At 39.4% G+C, this 20,809-nt stretch overlaps 1 protein-coding gene across 3 annotated transcripts in view; it reads left to right on the top strand.

Annotated features, from left to right (window-relative positions):
* The first annotated feature begins 56 nt into the window (after window positions 1–56).
* Window positions 57–20,809, top strand: part of ZNF106 (zinc finger protein 106) — a 41,714-nt gene continuing 20,961 nt past the window's right edge. The window contains exons 1-6 of one of the 3 annotated variants that reach the window (XM_082282874.1): window positions 57–447; window positions 9,120–9,205; window positions 10,489–10,550; window positions 14,677–14,874; window positions 17,091–19,184; window positions 20,035–20,650. In XM_082282874.1, coding sequence (XP_082139000.1) covers window positions 9,152–9,205; window positions 10,489–10,550; window positions 14,677–14,874; window positions 17,091–19,184; window positions 20,035–20,650 — 3,024 coding nt within the window. In that variant the 5' untranslated portion in view covers window positions 57–447; window positions 9,120–9,151. Of the gene's footprint in view, window positions 448–1,157; window positions 1,255–9,119; window positions 9,206–10,488; window positions 10,551–14,676; window positions 14,875–17,090; window positions 19,185–20,034; window positions 20,651–20,809 lie in introns of those variants that run through there. The other 2 variants (XM_082282875.1, XM_082282873.1) reach the window with 2 other exon arrangements.

The raw sequence follows: 20,809 nt of genomic DNA, 5'->3' as shown, positions 1-20,809 counted from the left end.
GCCCCCGGAAGCGGGGCCGGCCCCGCCCATCCGCCACTCCCAAGATGGCGGGGGAAAGGAGCCGCCCCCGGTGCCCTCACACGGCAGAGGGTAGGAAAGCCGGCCTGTGTACACCCAGCGTAGTGCCAAACGAGGGCTGGTGCGCCGACTTCCCTCCCCTTAGGGCGGACAGTGCGTGAGTGCGGGTGTCAGTGCCGGGTGTGGGCTGCCCGTGTGGTGGTCTGCAGTCCGGCCGTGCTGACCGGAGCTGCGGGCAGCAAACAAGACGGTGCGGAAGTGGCCCTATTTGTATCAGTGGGGTTTTTCTCCAGTTGTTACTCTCTGTTAGGACGATGCGTGTCAGCTCTCTTCTGTCATCAGCGGAGAGAAGAAGGGCAGAAAGGGAAAGCTGCTGTTCGCAATCACAGACCTCATCCTTTGCAGCTGAACTGCGGAGCCTTTCCTGAGGTATATTCCTTCTCGGGTGTGGGTAATTTCTTCCCTGAGGCTGCTGTCAGATCCCGTACCTGCTGTAAACACAGCCGGTAGCTTTTACAACATCCGGGCCTGCATCAGCTTTCGTGGCTCTTAAAGTCCCTATTCCACTGCAACTGCTTCGATCTCACAGCTGGGCCTTGGTTTCCCTCCTCTCTCTCAGCATCTCGGGATGCTCCGAGTCCCTGTCGACTTTGGCCACTGAAATAAGGCTTATTGCACACTGCACAGCCCGTGCCCTTCTCCTCCTGCTTTAAAAATCGCCCCTGGAGCAGATTTCCCAGGCGCAGCCGCCTTGCCTGGTCGGGCCCAGCGTGATGTCCATGGCTGCTTGCTGCTGAGGTACCCGCCGTCTGCAGCGTGTGCTTTGTAGAGCAGTAACACGTGGCACTACGCGTGTTTGTAGCGCTGTATTTACACACAACAACAATAACGTCTATTATCATTATCGGTTGGTAAATGCCTCCAGCTGGCCGGTGCCCTCGCCATGAAGTTCATCCGCCTATCGGCTATCCACCACCGTCCAGCTGCCGCCAGGACTGCATTTCCCGGCAGGCCTCGCGGGCACGCAGGCGTGCCTCCCAGCGTGCAGCGCGGCCGCCTTCCGCCGTCCCATTGGCTGGGCTGGACTGCGGCCCCGCAAAACCGCGCGCAGTGTGCGGGCTGGGCCCGGCGCGGGTGCCGTGCGGGCGGCGGGTCCCGGGGCGGTGGTGGCCGGGCCTCCTCGGTCCCGCAGGGGGATGGGCCGCCGCGCCGCTGCCCTGACGAGGGGTGCGATCCGTGAGTACCGGGGCTGCACGAAGCAGAGGGCTCGGGGAGCGCGGTGGCGACCGGGGGTGATGGGGGTTGCTCCGGCTCTGGCGGAGTGGGCGGCCTGTGGAGGGCAGCAGGGCGAGCCCGGCCTGGAGGGGCTGCGGCAGCGGGCATATCGCCTTGGGGCGGGCATGCGCTTTGCTGTACCTTGTGAGCATCCCGTATTGCCGTCGTGATCCCTGAACTTTGTTACCCTGTTGTATAACAGCTTCGTTAGAGCGGGGGGCTCTCTGTCCCAGGTGTGTAGCTGCCCTGCTGCCTCTTCATACTTGCCAGAAGTGTTTCTGGGGATGAAGTGTGACTGAGTACAGAGTTGCTTAGTTGCCTTCCTTATAAGCAAATATCTAAAAATGTGTTGTAGTGAAAGCATGTATGAGTTCGGTGATAAATGTCTGGTAACCTAACAGGAGTGGGACTGACAGCGTGAAATAAGTTATAATAGTGTGCTGAAATATGAGGTGTTTGAAACTAATCATTCATCATTGCACACAGCGTTGTTCAAATCCAAACTTATATTAAGAACTGTTCTGGGATGCTTATGAATGTCAATTCGTAAAAGTTTATGAAACACTGGATAGAAGTGGCATTGATGATTAAAGTTCATACTTCATTATACTTCGTTGATGGTGGTTTGGTAACAGTCTTCTCATGCAAGTAAAAAACTTTTCTTCTCCCCTTCCCTCCTATACCTGATGAAGTGCAACTTTAAAGAACAGATAGGTTCTGAGGTGGTGTGACCTGAGAGAGAAGAGAATCGAGAATTAGTGGACTTTGTTTTCAAGATGGGTTTCTGGGCTTGCATTTCCTAGATTTTTGTTGCTTATTGCTGTTCTTCAGTTATTTGCTACTTCTTTCAGTTAAACCTCAATTACTGCATTAAACTAATTGGCTGTTTTGTTGAACTGACAGATCCTGGCCTAAAAAATGCCCCGAACACTTAAGCCTTCCAAAAAATTGATTAATGGCTTTGCTGAAATTTAGCAGCTTATTCCCATTAGCACTGCAGTATTTGGGATTACTCTTGCAAGCTCTAAGGGCCAGTGCAATGTGGCTCTTGGGAAATAGATTTCTATCCTGAAGTCCCTTCTGTTAAAAGCAACTGAATTATGTTTTGTTTTTTGTAAAGTCCTTGCTTGACTTTGGCTGAAGTGGTAGTGCAAGGCAGCTGCACTTGCAGTACTGTGTATGTTCCACTAATGACTGATTTTTGTATGTAAAGTTAGCTAAATAGGTGCTATATTCTGGCATTTTCAGTTTGGAACAAGACACTGGTTTTAGCCAAATTATGTTCGTATGTTACCTAAGTCAGTTTGGTCTCTGTGATCAAACTTCAGGTAGCTTCTACTCCGTATGTTCAAAAATGTCACATATTTGAGGAGATGTCAGCTAAAGACATCTTAATTCCTGCAGGGCTGTGAATCCAGTACAAAGAGTAGCAGCAGGCACTATCCTGTAAATGCGTACCTAAATTGTGTACAGAGATACCACAACTTGTAGTATCTAGGTCAAATGAAGATATTTTTCCATCAATTTTCTTTCCATCTTATCTTGTAAAGAAAAAATTCATAAGGTATCTGGAATCAAATTTGTTCAGAATCAAATTTAAATTGTTAAAGCTCTTTTTAACACCTGGCAATCCTCTTCTGTGAACTCTGCCACCAGATGGTGTCATAAGATTTGAGGTGGTGTCTGACTTGAGCTGATTCTAGCCAAGTAAAAGGATACTATGCCTTACAGGTAACTTCTTTGGTTTTATAAGAATGTGTTTTTATATTTGTAATGTAAGTTTTGGCGTTTCTTTCATCAAGTCCTAGAGTATTTTACACTCGGATCGTATCGTGGTAGAGCTGCTGGTGTTCAGCCCTGGGACAAATTGCATTGCAGAGATGTGATAATTTAGACAGAGCCCTGTAGTTCTATTACCTGGTCAGTAATAACTACTATCTTAATGTTTGGAATCCTTAACTTGAATCTTCTTGGCATGAAAGCTCTTTATACTGAAGAGTGACTTGACTACCTTGATTTGAGTGCTTCAAATCACTCTCCAGTGATTCTTTGTACTCTGTAATGGCACGATAAATAGAAGAAGCCCAATTACTTACTGAATGCTCTCCCTGCTTGTTCTCCTGTGTCTATATAAATCTTTCTTAGGGAGCCTGAGTTATTTTGACAAGGCCAGGTACCTGCTTCTGTGGAACTGCAACAGATGGGATGTATAATCTGTTTTGATGTGGATTTTGAGTCCTTGATCTTAACTCATTATCGTGAAAGAGACATCATATGTATACCTGTGAAGGATATTGTGAGCTTAAATAGCCTAGGAAGGGAAAAAAATGATACAACTAAATGTTGCAGAAATAAGTGTAAAATCAAGTGTTGGGTATTTCTGTCATTCTTATAAGTGTCTGTATAGTGAAGACCCTTTATAAAGTGACTCAAGGTTACCAGAATAAGCTGGTGTGAATTCTTTTGTAAATCACGGAAGTATTTAAATTATTAGATTTAAATATTTAAACCTAATTTTTAATTAGGTTGTTTTCCCCACATCTTGTGGATTGCTATGTTGCTTCTTAGTAAGACTTTGTCTCGGTCCTTATCATTTATGTTTGAGGCTGTGATAGTAGTAGGGATACGCAGACAACTCCCTTCTCCTAAGGGTGCTAATAGGGTCTTAGTTGGAATACTATGTCTGGTTCTGAAAAATTCTTTTAAAGTGCTTTGGGCAGTTTGGAAAGGGGAATAGCTATTTTAATAAGCTCAGGAAATGTGATGTTTGAGGAAAACATCTGAAGAAAACAAAACTTGCATATGCCTTAAACCAAACAGGGAGTATAGGAGAAAACAGGAGCTTTCCAGGTATGTGGATTTTAGGTGTTCTAAGTGACAGCATACAGCAATAATGCATTATTATTATAATACAGCTCTCCATTCCAATTTGGACAGAATATATTCCTGAATATTCTGGTGTGTGAAAAGCTCTCGTGAGTAAGATAGCAATAAGGCATTTAGTTTCACTAGGGAGAAATTATCATCTTGATTTACAGCAAGGAAAACTTACTTTGTATGTTAGGAAATTATTAGCATTGCTTATATATAGGAGTTGGAAAGATGCAATTTGGTTGTGGCTTAAAGTGTATATGTTGTTTTAGTCTGTGCCCTGTTCTTAGATTTATGTTGAATAAAAATATAAGTCAATGAAAACTCTGTGTTCCTGCCAGGTGTTTTGTGCCTGTGCTGCTCTGTTTAAGCAATTTCTCTGTTGTCTCCTTATCTCCAGCAGACTTTCCCTGTATATTGTAATAATCCCAGCCATACTCATGGGATAGCATTCAAACAGTTTCTGTTAGATGTCTTGTAGGTCAGTTAGTGAAGCAAATTTTACTGCTTTTAACAGGAGCTTAAAGAACTTTGATCTGTGAAACAAGTCTTCCTTCCTGGCTTGATGTCAAAACAGTTGAGCACTTGTTTGCCCATTTATAACATTTGCTGTGTAGTGGTGCTGCTTCAGTGCTCAGGGGTCTAGACTACTCTTAGTTTGTCACATGGATGAAATTAAATCTTGGAAAACAGTAATAAACTTACCTTGAAAGTTTTGCTTCTGGTACAAGTATTTTAACTTCTGGAGTGCAATATAGTTTTCTCTGTAAAAATAAGAAACCAACTGCAAAGTAGTTCGTACAGTGCCTGACAGTGTGCTGGAGGAGAATCATGCTGTTAGTCATGACTTAACTTTAGTAAGTCCTTAAGTTTTTGTTTGTTGCCTGGGTTAAGTTGCACAGATCTACATCTGAGAAGGAAAGTTAGTGCCTCACACATGTACCCAGAAGTAGGGCTAAGGTAATTAGTGGAAGTTATAGGGATGCATGGTGAATTCAGATGCTTCAGGGGCAACGAATCTTGGAAGGGAAGATAGTCTGTGAATGTTGGTGCTTTATTCCATGTAAATTCTGCTGGAGGTGATGAAATTTGAGCATAGGGTTCTGTATTATTAGTATTACTATTCTACAGTTCAGCTGGTATGTGTGCAATTGGTTGCTGCAGGAGAAGTCACTAAGGTACTAGGAATGACATCTCTGCAAGGAGCTGAGTGTGTTGCTGCAGAACATTCTGCGCGGTGAATTTGTGCTCCTATTCTTCTTAAGTGTTGAGTTTCCACTGCTCTCTGTAGGGACATGCAGCATTTAGGCAGGCCTTTAGACAGGCCAGCACTGCTGATCTCTTTGAAGCCTGCTGAGGATTTCTAGGCAGCTGGAATGCTGGGCTGCACAGCCCACTCCATGGCACTTGTGGCTTTATATAGTCAGAGTGTTCAGCCACTAATCTGTAGCAGATTTAATCTTGACGTACTTTTTTAATGTATGTTATCCGGTAAGGTTGAATAACTGTGGACAAATGGCTGTTGTAACAGGAAGTAGTCTAAAGCCTAATTTTCTTTGTAGACTATTTTTATTTGTGAGAGGGGTTCTCCATAATCTCTGTAGCAGACTTGCTTAAGTTAATTAAAACTGTGTGGTGTTTCCAAGCTCTAGACCCGTGCAGTTTACGGGCAAGTTGTGTTTACGTCACATAGATGTAAAATGCATTCCTTCCCTTTAAAACAAACAAATAAAAAAATCACCCATTGAACAGTTACATTCCCTCAAAATACAAGGTTGTTGTAACGTCTCATTTGTTTCAAAGGCTTTACATTTTGCTCTTAACATGTGTTCTTCTTTTTATATGGTGGTGGGGTCTTTTTGGCACTTTATCTTTGCTTGCAGTTTGCTCATTTTTTAGAGTAGCTCATCTTCCTACTCAAGTCCCATAAAGTCATTTTCTATGTTATACAGCAAGTTAATGATTTCAAAAGCACAAGGTGTTATATCTGATAAAAGCTGGAAGGTTGTTTAAGTTTAAAGTATGTGGAGTTTTTTAAGAATTCAAAGGTGCCTGCGTTTATCTAGAGAGAGCTCTGTTTCTGAAGTTTCTACATGAAGAATGGAAGCTTTGAGATTGAACAGACCAGTATATGATGAGATGAAATGCAGTGACTACATGGCTCAAAAGCTGTATGGTTCTTGTTGATTTTGCATAGTGATTGAGGAAATACCTTTGATTTATTATGTCATTTAAGCTACTTCATGGAAGATCTTTTACAGTAAAATTGAAGGACTTAATTCAAGTGAACTGTGGGGTTTGTACATTTAGCAGCATTTGGGAGAAAGCTAAGGATGATGGAAGTGGTTTATATCTATGTAAGACAGTAAGTCAGGAGGTGATCTGGAAATAGAATGTGTGTCTGTGTTCTCCCAGACCCTGTAACATCTACCGAATCTCTTTATTTCTGAGTCCATGCCTCCGAGGGCTTCTCTCTGTAGAGTTGAGAGTTTCCCTTTTCATAGTGACATCCAATAGCATTTGAATTCTATTAGTATTTTTAGTACTCTGTCATAAGTTATGCCCAGCTGATTGGGCAGTTTGCTGAAAACTCTTCCTGTAATCGTGTATAGTTACTATATGTTTTAATTAGCTGAAACAGGTGTAATGTTAGCTCTGCTGGTGGAAGCTTTTTAATGTTCTGTGCTAACTGGGCTGCTTTTCCTGATTTAAGTCCCATGCTGCTTTCACCCCAGTGCAGAATGAATTCTGTAAATGCTCGGGTAATCTTGAATGAGATCTTGAGCACATGTAGGGTATTACTCCGCTAAACTACAAAGTAGTTCCAGTGAGGAATGTTGGGGGAGTACAGAATATTTTAATGCAAAAGGAAGTGTCTGAAATTGGTGTAAGGATTAGCAGCCTTGCTTTCCATGGGTACTTCCATATTAATTGCATTAAACCAGCTTTACTATGTTGGATAGGCATCTAAACATTTGTCACTTGTGTATGATCATTAATAATTCCTTTAGATCTGTTGCAGCTGCACAGATCTGTGTATAAACAGTATATTGATGATGTGCAACTATACTCACCTAATAACTCGCTAGAGGATCAGGAGTCTGCAATATCTCATTTTCTGTCTCTACTCATATTAGCTTAAACTTTCCCTAAGGGCTGGCTCAGTTGAAATAAGTTTAAAAGCAAGTTATGATCTTTATAAGTGCTTTCAAAATCATTTGTTCCAAAATATAGTATTTCTGTATCCTGACCTTCCACGAAGGCAGGTGCTTTTGCATGGACATCACTAATACCATATGAATTTATATGCAGGCTGGTGCAAAGTTCTGAATAATCTTATACCTTTGTTGGGGGTTATGTGTCAAAATAAACAGCTGCTACTAATGATTTAAATATATCAGATGCCCATGTGTTGAAGCCAAAAAATGCATATTTAAACACTATCAGATATCTCAGGGAGATCAAGAATGGTGGTTAGGGAACACTGGATGACTGAATCTCCTGTTGTGTTTTAAGTGTGTTTGTTTTAGTATGATGATGTGGATTTTTTTTTAGGGAGAAAACTCTCTGTTGTCTAATGGTGAAAGTGCTACTCCAGCTCTCAGTTTCTTCCCCTTTAAACTGGACAGATGCTGGTACCTTATGTGTAAATGGACATGCAGATCTGTAGGGAAAGAGTTACTTGTCAGAGAACTATGTTTTGAACTTAGAGGGTTGTGGTTTTACTTTCTGATTTTTGTTTACAGTTGGACAGAACAACTGAATATCAGAGCTGCTTTAGGTAATCTGGATTTGGTAAAAATCCTGTTCCTGCCCTTTGCTCACAGCTTTTAGTCAGTACCAAATTTGGAGATTTTGATGCCCCTGATACAGAAGGTTGATGTTAAATAATTAGAATTAACTTTGTAGGGTCAGCTGTCAGAAGAGTTCTTGAAGAAGGCTCTTGCAGGTTAAGTTTGATGCTATTAGGTAGGTTAGCTCTGAAGCTGCCTAATACAAGATAGCAAAACTTGAAAGGATTTGTATTTTTCTGTGCAGATACAAAAATGCCTAGTATTAAAAAAATAGCTTTATTTCCAGTTTAGGGTGAGGAACTGCCTCTGTCAAGTCAATAAAAATGACAATAATGCTCAATCATTCTGCATTTTAGTGGATTTTAAGAGAAAGAAAAGTGCAAAGATTGTACTCTTAAAACAGACATATCTGTCTTTGGATTATAACCTAGAGTCTTTAATTTAATTGTACTCCTTATGAGTTAAACATTATGATAAAATACATGTGACATTTAATTTGACCTGCTACTGCTTTCATGTGCATGTATGCAACTCTTAAGTAGATTAGTGTTAAAAAGCTGTCTAAATTGAGTATTTCAGTACTTGTATATATGTACTTCTTAGAGAGGCTAATGAGAAAAATACTGAATTTAAATCACTTCAAGTTTTATTTTATGGTGAGTAAATGGATTGACAAAACTTGAACACTAGTGGTCTTTGATGTCATGAATGTGCTTTGTTTCATTTTCCTAGGGCCTTAAATATCTTCCTTGAGTGGCCCTGTATACTTAAATAAAGATGTGAGTTTGCCCTGCTTGGTTTTCCCAATTCCTTATCTCCCTGTCATAATCCTACTTGAAAAGTGTTTGGTTAATCTGCTTTGAGTAGCTGAGAGGATTTGTACAGATCTCTGGCTGTTGAATGAGTACCATGTCTTGGATGACAAGGAACAAAATGAAAGAAAGGGAAAGCTACTTTTTGTTACAGATGTTTTAGACGACTGTTCAAAACTACCTTATATTTTTTCGAAGAATATCGACTGTGCATGAGAGGCATGTATTCTCTTAAGCTCAGCACAATGGTTTTCATGAACAGTAACTTTGTTTACTTTCTTTAGTAAAATAAATTAATGAAACAAGTAATCCTTAATGTTGGCTATTTTAAAATTGTTTTTGTTTGCAGGTATGGGATAAGATATTTCCAGATTAATAAGCATGGTTCAGCAACGGAAATGTGCGTTATGTCACATTGTGTACAACTCAAAAAAGGTAAATAATTAATGCTTGACATGTATCAGTAGATATTAATGTGAAATGTGTATGAGAAATGCTTCCATTTTAAAACTGTGCAAAGTACAATTTCCCTTTACCAGGTATATATTGTCCTAAGTCTGTCTCAAATCAAAGAATATATTTGCATGTGCTTTGAAGTATCTTTCTTGAAATGAGCTGTGCAATATGCTTGATTCTGAATGTTAAAAATACAGAGGTCTTAGAGGTTTTTTATATTATTTTATAAAGATACTAAAGCTAAAAGCACTCACCATTATTTGGCTGTAAATTGCCATATGGGAAGAATACTGTAATACAAGATTTTTTAGATTCCTTTTGGGAGATCTGTGTTTCCATATGGAAGAGCCAAATGGAATTGTGTTGCACAGCATGTGTTTTCGTAAATGTGTCAGTTTCGTGTCCATCTTCTGTGTGCTGTATATTTATACAAAGTCTGCACTGGAACTGAGTGTTTCTTAATGGACCTTCACGTATTGTTTAGCCACATGGCATGTGGAGATGTGGCAAATGCCAGTGTATTAATTCACACAACTCTTCAAGGTTGAAGATGTTCCTTTCGCTTTGCAGATAGGATTTTAAGGGCTAAAGAGGATAGTGACTAGTATCTGGTCTTTGAAGATTGTCAAACACCAAAAGAAAGTTAATTCATCTGGACTGCTTCCTTTTGCTGAATGATGAATGTTCTTTCTTTTCCAGCAGCTCCCTTTCAATAATATAATAGTACTGCATTTCATGGATCAAGGCTGCTGTAAACAACAAACTGACATGTACATCTCAGTTTCTGAAGTGTCTAGCTGAGCGAAATAGTATGTGATGATGAATTTACAGCTGTGTTATAATACAAATGCAGAGAGACTGCTCAGATTGCACAGGGAAACTGTTTTAAGTACAGTGATTCTGAAGAGTGGTATCAATGAGACTTTCAGTTAAAATGATTCTCAACAGTGATTTGTCAAAAATCAGTCTAACAAGCTTTGTTACATGCACTAGTACTCGACTTTCTCCTGGAATTCTGCTTCCTTTGTGTTGAGTTTTAATGACTCATGTGTGTTCTTCTTGGGAAAGGTAACATAACTTCCTGAAAGTGTGCCTACTTGTGCTTTCATAGTCACAGAAACAGGAATGGCAACTGCTACCGCCCTGCAGGAGTAGAGTACACTCTTGTGCAAGGCAGGAGAATTCTCAAAAATGAGCTTTTCAGACACAACACAGCATTTTATTTTGTTTTGACCAATTTTATTTTTTTCCGCATGTTGCAGGAGATGGAAGAGCACATGAGAAGCATGCTTCACCACAGAGAACTGGAAAACTTGAAGGGAAGGTATGAAAACAATCTTGCATCCTTCCTCCCTGTGCCATTTTGTATGTCACTTTCTGGAAGAACTCGTTTCCCATACAGGCTGAATTGCACAATTTATTTTTATGCTTCACTTTAGTAGCGTGCCTTGTTGTAAAGCTGGCAATGAATGTGTTCTCATAATGTCAGAAACTCAGGAGGCAAACAATGGTGTGTAAGAAAGCTCACCTGCATTGCTTTGACTGCAGTGAAATAAAATTACTTCATTCTTGGCAGTTTTATGCTTGGTTTGGTTTTTTTTGCAAGCACTAGATTTTTGCCTTTGTCAGAATTAGGAACAGTGGTATTTTTAATTTTAAATTTTTTGTTTGGTTTTTTTTTTTTTTTCAAGTTTTCAATGATTGTAAAAGCAATTCTTGATCTTTTAAAGCACTGTGAGAATGATATCTGCTTGAGTGATTGTCATTTGCCACCATGGTCCAGTTGCTTGATTAAGAGACCTAACCATGGTGGATGGTGTTTTCTTTAAGGTTTCCTTGTTTTATTTGAAACCTTTGGAAAGTAGAAAGAGCGAGTTAAGGGGTATTCAAATATCATCCTAATAATAGAGAATTAGTTTGCAACCAGAGTACACATAAAAGTGTTTTCAGGTGTACGGATTTTGAGGTAGCCATAAAGATCAGATATAGTCAAATACTTGAGTATTTGATCTATAAACTAATTTTTAATCATCTTGCAGCACAGAGTTTATATGGAAGTGACAAATCTGTTTTAAACACCCTTTAAAGGACTAAAAGTAATCCCCTTTCCACTCTTTGAGGTGTGGGGGGATTCACTTTGTCAAGCCAGGGGAAAAAAGCACAATGCTCCCTGCACTAGAAGCTGACTTTGGCTTCTGGTCAGCTAACTTGTGGAGCCTTTCTGTTCTGGACTGTCTTCTTCTGACAATGATTCTGAAATGTCACTCATTTTGATGTCTTATTTCTGGCCTTCTACATTCTATTTTTGTTTTTAGTTATGGCTCTGGAAGGTAAAACTGATTTCTAGAAGTCCTATATTGTGTCTGCAGTGGCTTGCAAATGATTGGACAATTTTTTGTTTTCCATTTCCATAGGACTGATGTTAAGTTAAATTTCTTTCATATAAATCACTACATTTTTTATTACTAATCTATATGTCTTCATTACTTCTTTCAGAAGAATGCACGGAAGATGCTTGTTCTCAAAATAATGAACTTCATTTTTCACTGTGCAACAACAGCCTTGTTCTCTCTCTCTCATGTGCCCTTTCTTCTTCCTCCCATTTAAGTTTAATTAGAAGTCTTCTAGGAGTCTTTTACAGTTGTGTACGTCAAGTAGAAAATGTGAAGCGCAAACAACAGCCTCATGAGTGTGGCTGAATTGTGTAACAAAGGATAATACCATTTAAGTGTGTGTAGTATCAACATCTTACTGCTTTGAAATTTAGTATCCATCTAGAAGTCTCTTTCCAGTCTTCCTGTATGGAAGAGGTAACGGAAACTCATGCATTGATTCATACTTTTTTTCCTTTTAAAGTTAGCTTAGTAATCTCAAGGGCTAGAATAATTTTCTGAAACATTTTGAGACTCTTCCGTGTGATGTATAAGGAGAATTGGATGCCAAGTACAAAGCCATAGCATATTTGGGTTTTGTTTGCTTTTAGTTGAAAGTGAAGTAGTGCTCTTGTACAAGGGACATTGAATCTACAGTCTGAAGTACACATCCAGTAAATAAAGCTCTTGGATGCTTTCATACTGAGAATACTTTTGTCATGTTTACATCAAACTTCTTTTGGCTGTCTTGTTGAACAACAAAGATTGTGTGGTGTTCCTGTATGGTAGGGGAATGTGTAGACATGATCAGTGTGTCATGGACTCTGCTAGTTCTGGGTGGTATTAATGGGTATAGGAAAAGTATAGAACTGAAGGAAATCTAAATTCCCCTAAGTGTAGCTATCTGAACTCCTGGCCAGTTTATGTTCAATTAAAGCAGTTGTTCATAAAGAAAAAAAAGTGTTGTTTTTTATTTAGGCTCATACAGATTAACAGCAGGTCAGAGAAGTCTTGTCTCTACACACCTGAGTCTTGTCCTTTCAGACTGTCAGTTGGTACAAGAACCACAGCTTTCTAATTAGTAACTCAGAAGTGATAGAAACAAATTCTTTGTCCTCAGTCCAGCTGTTAACTCACTGGCTTTGTCCAAAGTAAATAAAACTTTGCATTTATTTAGTTAGTCTATAAATGAGGATGGTAAGTTTTATGAAAGAACTGAAACGTGGGCCTTATGAAGGATGTGGATTGTTCTTTAAAACCTAATTAGTACCACATTAGAACCACTGAGGTGTGTTTCTCATTGAAGAGTCCTTATGATTGAAGTGGAACGTTATGTAAAAGAGAGCATCTTTTTCAGCAAGAAGCCAACTTTCTATTTGCAGTTTGCCTTGTGTGATGAACTAAGTTAAAAATAAGTCTTATTAGCTATGCACAGCTGTGCCATTTATGAGTGTGAAGAGGATTCTTCCAATGACATTAATAAAATATACTGGTTTGGTTACCTTTATTGCATTAATAAGAGAGCCCAAAGTACAATATGTAGGATCTGGGCTTTGAATATTTATTAGTGAGTGTGAAGTGTACAAAATTAAGTACACTTAATTCTGGAAAGTACAGGCTAAATTTGGAAGCTACTGACATCGTAAATGAAATTTATCTTAATGTTTAACCTGATACTAATTAGGCTGCAACATACAGAATAATTAAACAAAGAAATTATGATTTTTAATACTTAGGCTGTTTAAAATAAAACTGTCTCTAGGTGTGTCTGAAGGACTGCATTGGTTAAATATCTCAACTATGTTAGTAGGGAAAACCACTGATACCCAGGATAAATAAAACATAGCTGCTGACACTTGATTAACCACTCTGATAAGGATGTTGCCTTAATATCTTGAGTGAAGGCACATCTTTTGAGGTTTCTCCCATTTTATTTTTAACTGTTCACTAAAAAAACCAAGGATTCATGTTTGTCTTTTTCCTTTATGGATCCCATTTTCTTGACACTAGTCATGAACTCTGTGTTGTGTTGTAATGCTTCTGTTCTAAGACTTTGGTCTCAAGTGCTCCATGGGGATCTGCTTTTTTTGAATTAGCTGGCAGAATTGAAAGAAGCATTGTGGAGGCAGTCAGTGAATCCTGTCTCGGTCCTGCTGGGTTATTTGCAGTGGAGTATGCTCTGATCAATTTTTTTCTGATTTTTTTTTTTTTTAATCTGGTGAACATATTTTCCTTGTTTAGGAAATTAACAACGTATTTCTTTAACACTAGAGTATTGGAAGGATTTGTCAGAAGAACAAATGTGGTGTTTTTAGAAATCTGAATTTCTTAAAAAGAAAAAAAAAGTTTAAAAGTCTTGTAACCTTAATCCAGTAACATGAGTAAAGCCATTTGTCTGATACAGCTGTCAACTTTCTCCAGCTGAATTATTTCTATATTTTTTAAGATAAGTCCTCCAGAGTAGAAAGCAGACCTCGTGCACACTTGAACCAAATAAAGTACAGTGAACTGAAGACACCCTCCCATCACTCACTGTGCCATGGAGTCTTTGGATTCCAGGCAGCAGTCTCAGCTGTCCCAGTTTAGGTTATGTTGTATTAGGATTGGCTGTATCCATGTACTGCCTCCTCCCTTTTCTAAATTTCACTGGGGGAAGGCTCAAGGCAAGGATTAAATGTAGAAGCTGTCACCAGGCTTCCCCAGTGCAGCTGGCAGCATGGATGGGCTTCAGAGCTCCTGCTAGCTCTGGAAGCCTTTCATTCTGCCTCCTCGCTCACTATGTTTCCTCTGAAAAGATTTTAAGTACAACAATTCAAGAAGAATTCCTCCTCCCAGTTAACACAGCTTTATTATCAAGTCTTTTACCTCTTGATTGTTGGAAAAAAATCTTGTAAAAACTGACCATCAAAAAACTAAACCTTGAAAGAAAAAGCCAGAGAATTCAAATAACTTTAAATATACTGAGCAAAACCTAGTTGCCTTGAACTCAAGCACATTCAGAGGAAACAAAGTAAGACCAGAGGTACCTGCCATGCCAGTTGGCAGTATTGAAAGTCCACCCTCTGCCTCTCTTCCTAGGGATAGCAGCCACGAATGCCGGGTGTGCAGGGTGACACTGGTGGGTTTGTCAGCGTATGCCAAGCACATCTCCAGTCAGCTGCACAAAGACAATGTTAATGCTCATGACAGAAAAGAGGAAGAGAAAGAAGAGGCAGAAGAAGAATACCTTGACAAAGAAGTCATTCAACTAATCAAGCTAAAGAAGGAACGGAACCGGTGAGTTCTCCTTTCTCCTCTTAGGTCATAGAATTGCTTTTGCCACAGTGAGGATGCCCTCCTAAGGCTTAGGTGCTCATGAAATGTAAACTGTCTGTAGCCAATGTACTTGCTGTGAGAACAATCCAAGAGACCTGTGTGGATATTGTAGTTTCAACATGTAAATGTGACTCTGCTGAATGTTCTTGTCCTGTTCCTCTACTGCTAGTAGGGAAATACAATAATTCTTCATTATGGGTAAAAACAGTCTTGCGTTTTGAGAGCCCCAATGTTTTTATTTTAATATATGATACCTTTTTAACTGAAAGGCTTAATAAATGGACAGTAGTGCTAATATTGTCTATGGTGGAGGTTGTCTTTAGGAACCTGGCCTTTTAGAAACTGCTGCTGGACATGTTTTGTTATAAAATGAATTGGATTGTTCTGTAAATGTCACACTGAAATCCCATAATCCTTGAATGAAATTTCTTACCTGTTTTACGTTGCTGCTTAGCATTAGCTAAACATAGTTCCAGTGGCTCACTATGAAATAGAAGGCTCCAGAGGGTAATAAGTATTGCCTTTTATTTTCCATGAAAATCTGCACATGTGCATTGCTTGTGTCATGTTCCAATTGGGAATATATTATTCAAATAGATTTATGGCATGGTGGTGGTACTAAAGGGGCATATGATTTTTAAAAGAAGCTCCTGCTTTCTGTGGCTAGAAATTTGAATTATTGTTTTCAGATGTTGAAATCTGTGGAGATTATTTGGTTTTGACATCACTCTGTCATACTAGTGTGTCCCTGCACTGCACAATGGTAATGTTTTCATACTGGTTAGTGTTGGTAGCAAAAATGTCACTTTTCCTTTTTGTCTTATGGAAAAGGAGAAATGCTGTCAGTGCAGTGTTGCTCTGAGGCAGCTAAAACCATAGAAAATCTCTGTCTGCTGGGTGCTGGTTTGGAGAAGGGGAAAACCAGAAAGTACAAGGATTGAGTTACTAATTCAGTAAAATTGTTTCCATTAGATCGTAATCTAGTTGAGTCAGCTCTTAGAATTTACTGTGTCACTTAGACATTGGTTTTTTGAATTCTTGTCTTAGAGCTCAGATTATTTTGCACAGTAGACCATTTTTCATTAGAGAGGACTTATTTGTGAATCTTTTTAGCAGAACTGGAATGTATCAAAAACATAAAGGGTGATACAATATGAATTTTCAGTTTACTCAAATCAATTGGTTTTGAGCAGTAGTGTGAAAGTTTACTGTCTCTCTTGTTCAGGGATCTAGAATGGATGTATTTCTGTAATCAGCTTCCGGAAAAAACTTTTTTATTAAAAACTCCTCATTTGGTAGGATAAATACTTAGAATGTTTGGACTGCTGACCCTGGGAATAGCTGTAGCTGTTAAGGGAGCATTTGTCTTTAAATATACATGTGATAGTCTGCCATGTGTTTGTGATAAGTTGCCAAGCACAAGTCCTATCCAAAGGGCAGTTGATAGTGCTGCTGGAAGGCTCATACAGACTCGGTATTGCATGCTGTGGACTGTTCCAATCTCTTGGTTAAAACAAGACAAATTATTTTTGTATCTTTAATACATCTTGTGTGGATGTTTTACTTCTGTGTTTTAACTTAAGCTTTATAAACTGAGCCGTCATGTCAATTGTTCTTTCCAGTATATAGAATAAACACTAAGAAACAGCAGGTTTTCAACAGGTTTTTCAGCCTTACTTTCCTCTGTTTTATATCAATTCACTCTGGTTATACCATCTAACACTAGTGGAATAGTCTTCAGAAAAAATAATTGTCACTGCTGAGTTTTCTATCTACTAAGGTTGATCAAATTATGAAGATTATACAACATAAAGAAGCTTTCTTTCTACTAGTTTCTTATTAGTTCAATAGTAAATACAAAGGAATAGTAATCTTTCAAGTTACAGACAAGTATTTGAGAATTAGTCTATTGAACTGTCACTGCACCAAATCAGTTGTTCTTGTCAGAGAAGTTTTGAAATGATCATATTTAAGTTAAGGTACAACATTAGTTTTCAAAGTCAAACATTATTGAAACTTGAACAGCAAAGCTGCGAAAAAAGTATCTGTTTCTTTTTATAATAAATAATTTAAAAAAACCATTTTCTTCCCAGTGCAAATAAAATTCATGAAGCTGTGGACTGTTGTATTTTAGTAGAATAGCATCAGAATTTAGGTTTTTCTCAATTCTTTTGCAGGCAAACTGAACCAAGTTGTGCAAACCAAGAATTAGAATGTGATGATAGGCGATCGCAGAGAAGGCGAGAAGAAAGAGCTGCTTACAAAGAAAGAGAAGCTTATGATCAGTCATCGTGGCATCATCATAATGCATCACAAAGGGACTGGAAGTGGGAAAAGGATGATTATATTAGTCCTAGACAAGGCAAATTTTCACACTCTCAGAGGAACCTTAATGTGAACAGACATTCAGGTGGTGCAAGGGGGCGCTCTGGGTGGCACCAGAATGTTTCAGGAAGCCCTTCAAATCGACATAACTATGGGAATTCTGGAAATGCTTGGCATCTAAGCGGGAGGGGAGGAGGAGCATCAAATTGGCATCATGGTGCCAGGGAAAGAAATTCTACTTGGCATTCAGAAGAAACCGGTCATTTTTCTGGCTGGAATTCCAAGAATTACGGAGGAAACTGGAAACCAAATCCTCATGGTGCAAATGGCTGGAATTTTGGAAGCTCAGGAGATTCATATTCATCAGACCCAAGTAAATACAGTAAGGAAAGGTACACATGGCAGCGGCCAGAGAAATGCGATGTTCTGCCATACAGAAATCGAAGAAATAGGAGTGACCTTCTTGATTTTACTAGTGATAAGCTCGCTTCTGAGGGGGCATTGGATTTTGGTACATTGATACAACCAGAAAGCAAAACTTCAAGAGCCAGTGGAAAAAGTGTCAGTCCTTCCAGAGATAAGACATATCGCTGGACTCCCTACCCATCCCAGAAAACTGCAGAGCAGCAACCACGGTCTGAAGATAATGTTTCTAAAACTTCAGATAAAATGGATTCTGTACTTACACCTCTTACTGATCCATCAATGAAAGGAAAAACTTGTGAAGCTAATGTTAGCCTTTCAAAACTTAAAGAACATGAAACATCTTCCCCTTCTAATGGAACCTCAGATCACCTTGATTCTTGCAAGGTAATGAAAGACTGTTCCAGTGGTGAAAAGCTTGACAAAGATGATAGCAGAAGTAATAGAATGCCATCACTGAAATCCCCTCTTCTGAATATCACAGATATGAAGTTATCCTTGACAAAGCAAGACACAAACAGTCTCTTAAAAAATGTCAGGCTTCTGTTATCCTCAACAAGTGGTGAAGAGCAGAATCATTTGAATGCGGTGAACTTGGAAACAAACAGTTTCTCTTCTTATTCGTCAAAGCTGCATGGTGCTTGTGTTGGTAACTTACAGGACAACAAAGATGTGCTTGGTAGCAATCGTGGAGAGCCCATTGATAACTTAAGTGAAGCAGAACAAAATCCCAAAGATGTTCAGTCCAACCATTCCTTGCAAAATGCTCCCTTAAGCTCTTGCAAAGATACAAGTGACCAGAATAGGGAAGAAACTGGGAAAGCATTACCAAAGAAGGAGTTCAGACCAGATTCATTAGAAGATATGAATGGTGATGATTTAATGGGAAGTGAGAAGTCAGAAGCAAGAGTTGAAAAGTTGGATTCTTCTGTTAGTTCTTGTTTACCCTATGACACTCCTGAAGGTAGAACTGCCACATCTGAAAAGGAACGTGATGAAAAGCCATCTGCTTCAAGTATTTCTTCCGCTGAGCTAAAAAATTTTACATTTCGGATAGAACCCACAGTTTCCTCACCAAGCAGTCAGGACCGTTTGCATGTGGATTTGAAAACCTCACAGGATGGGGAAGGGAATGAAGAGTGTGTCAAGTCACATGATCAATTTGAAATGGAAGGCTTTGAAAATCCTTCAGATAATGATCTTCAGAAAGGAGGAAGCCAGTCAGTAGGCCTCCTTCTTCCAGATTTGAGCAAACTTGGCCTGCCTGCTTCTCTGCAAAGAGACCTGACACGGCATATCAGTCTGAAGAGCAAAGTCGGAACACATCTCCCAGAGCCCAATCTCAATAATGCACGTCGTATTCGGAATGTTGGTGGCCATCGGAGAAGCGAGACAGAGAAGGAGTCGGGGCTTAAACCTACCCTCAGGCAGATTCTTAGTGCTTCCCGGCGAAATGTAAACTGGGATCAGGTCATCCAGCAGGTAACCAAGAAGAAACAGGAACTTGGCAAAGGTTTACCAAGGTTGGTAGCTTTGAGGTCTAACCATGCCTCTCAGGGCATGTTGAGGGGGGAGGGTTGTTTTTTTCCATATCTGAAATGAACTCCAGAAATCCTAAAACGAAGCGTTCACAATGAAGCTTGCTATGCTATGATCTTTTGCAGAGTTTTTGAAAATAATGCAAATTTTTTGCAAATAATGCAGAGTTTTTATTACTGATTGATGCTATGAGTGAATGTCTGTCCATAGATAAGTAAAAGTAATCTGCTCAGAAAATATTCTGATCAGTTCATAATGGTTGCTTTAATATCTGAATGTGGATGGTAACAATATACTTTCTTTACAAGTTCTCGTAATGGAAGAATGTAAAAATGCAATCAGGATGGGAACAATGCTGTGACAGTTGCCTATTTCCTTATTTATTCAGGATTACAAGAAATGCTTGCATTGCTGCAAGCAGTGTCAATGCTCACTCTTCAATTGTTAATCTTTTATTCTGTTACGCAGTTTGCTTTTGTATTTAAGGAAGCAATTATATAATACTGCATTTTTGAAACTTGCTTTAAACCTGAAGTATTTAAAGTGTCTTGAACAGATGTCACATTTGATTATTCCAACCTTTGTTTGGAATACTTTATAATAACATGATTTCTGACTTGAAAATCATGCTGTTAGTTCTTAGCCGCTAAATCTGGTAATGTGATACACAGAAGATACTCCATTGCCAGGTGAGGTAGAAAGCACAGAATACCAGTGTAATGACTTGCCAGATCTCTTAAAGCAGTAATGTACATTTGGGGAAGGGGGAGGCTTCTCTCTGTGTGTAGCAGGCTTGTAACTTGTTTATTTATTTTTCTTTTTATCTTGTTAAAGGTTTGGCATAGAAATGGTGCCTCTTGTTCAAAATGAACAAGAGGGTCTAGAACTCAGTGAAGAATCTGATCTGTCTACTCTAGAAGGATTCCAGTGGGAAGGGATTTCCTTAGCAGTGTCTGGCTCAGCCAGAAAACGTAGCTTTTCTGAAAGCAGTGTCATAGCAGACAGAAATCCTTCTGCTTATAGCTTTTTCAGTGAACAAACCAAAATAAAAGAAAGTGGGCAAAGGCAACTAGTTGCAGCCAGCCACTCACATCACATAACATCTGGATATGAGGCAAGCACTGACGTTCAGGCTGATCAGAAAGAGGAGACACCATCTCTTGCTTTGTCACCTTTTATATCTGAAAGAACTGAGGCTAGCGGAAGCCTACAGGCCACCTCTGAGATCACAGGCCTCACAAAACAAGACCAGGAGAGCCCAGAGAAGAGAACACCTCTTCTTGAAAAACAAAATGTACTAGAGATCTCAGAAGAAAATTGTCCAGCTTCAAATAGTGCTTCACTTCTTGCAGTGTCTAATAACATAGATGCAGCTACAGACAGTAGCTGCACATCTGGTACTGAACAGAATGACAGCCAAGGAATTGGAAAGAAGCGAAGAGCAACTGGAGTAAGTGTGCAATTCTGTCCAGCTTTGGTGTGCTGAAAAGGGTCTTTCCCTGTCAATGGTCATTCAGCTTTGGAATGATCTGTGCAAGGAGGACTTTCCCCATCTGATTGGCTTGTACCTTGATAACATCAAATTAATTTACTTGTTTGACTTAATTTT

The sequence above is a fragment of the Coloeus monedula genome (assembly GCF_965178545.1).
Source record: "Coloeus monedula genome assembly, chromosome: 6".
NCBI lineage: Eukaryota > Metazoa > Chordata > Aves > Passeriformes > Corvidae > Coloeus > Coloeus monedula.
This window is presented reverse-complemented; position numbering and strand designations above follow the sequence as displayed.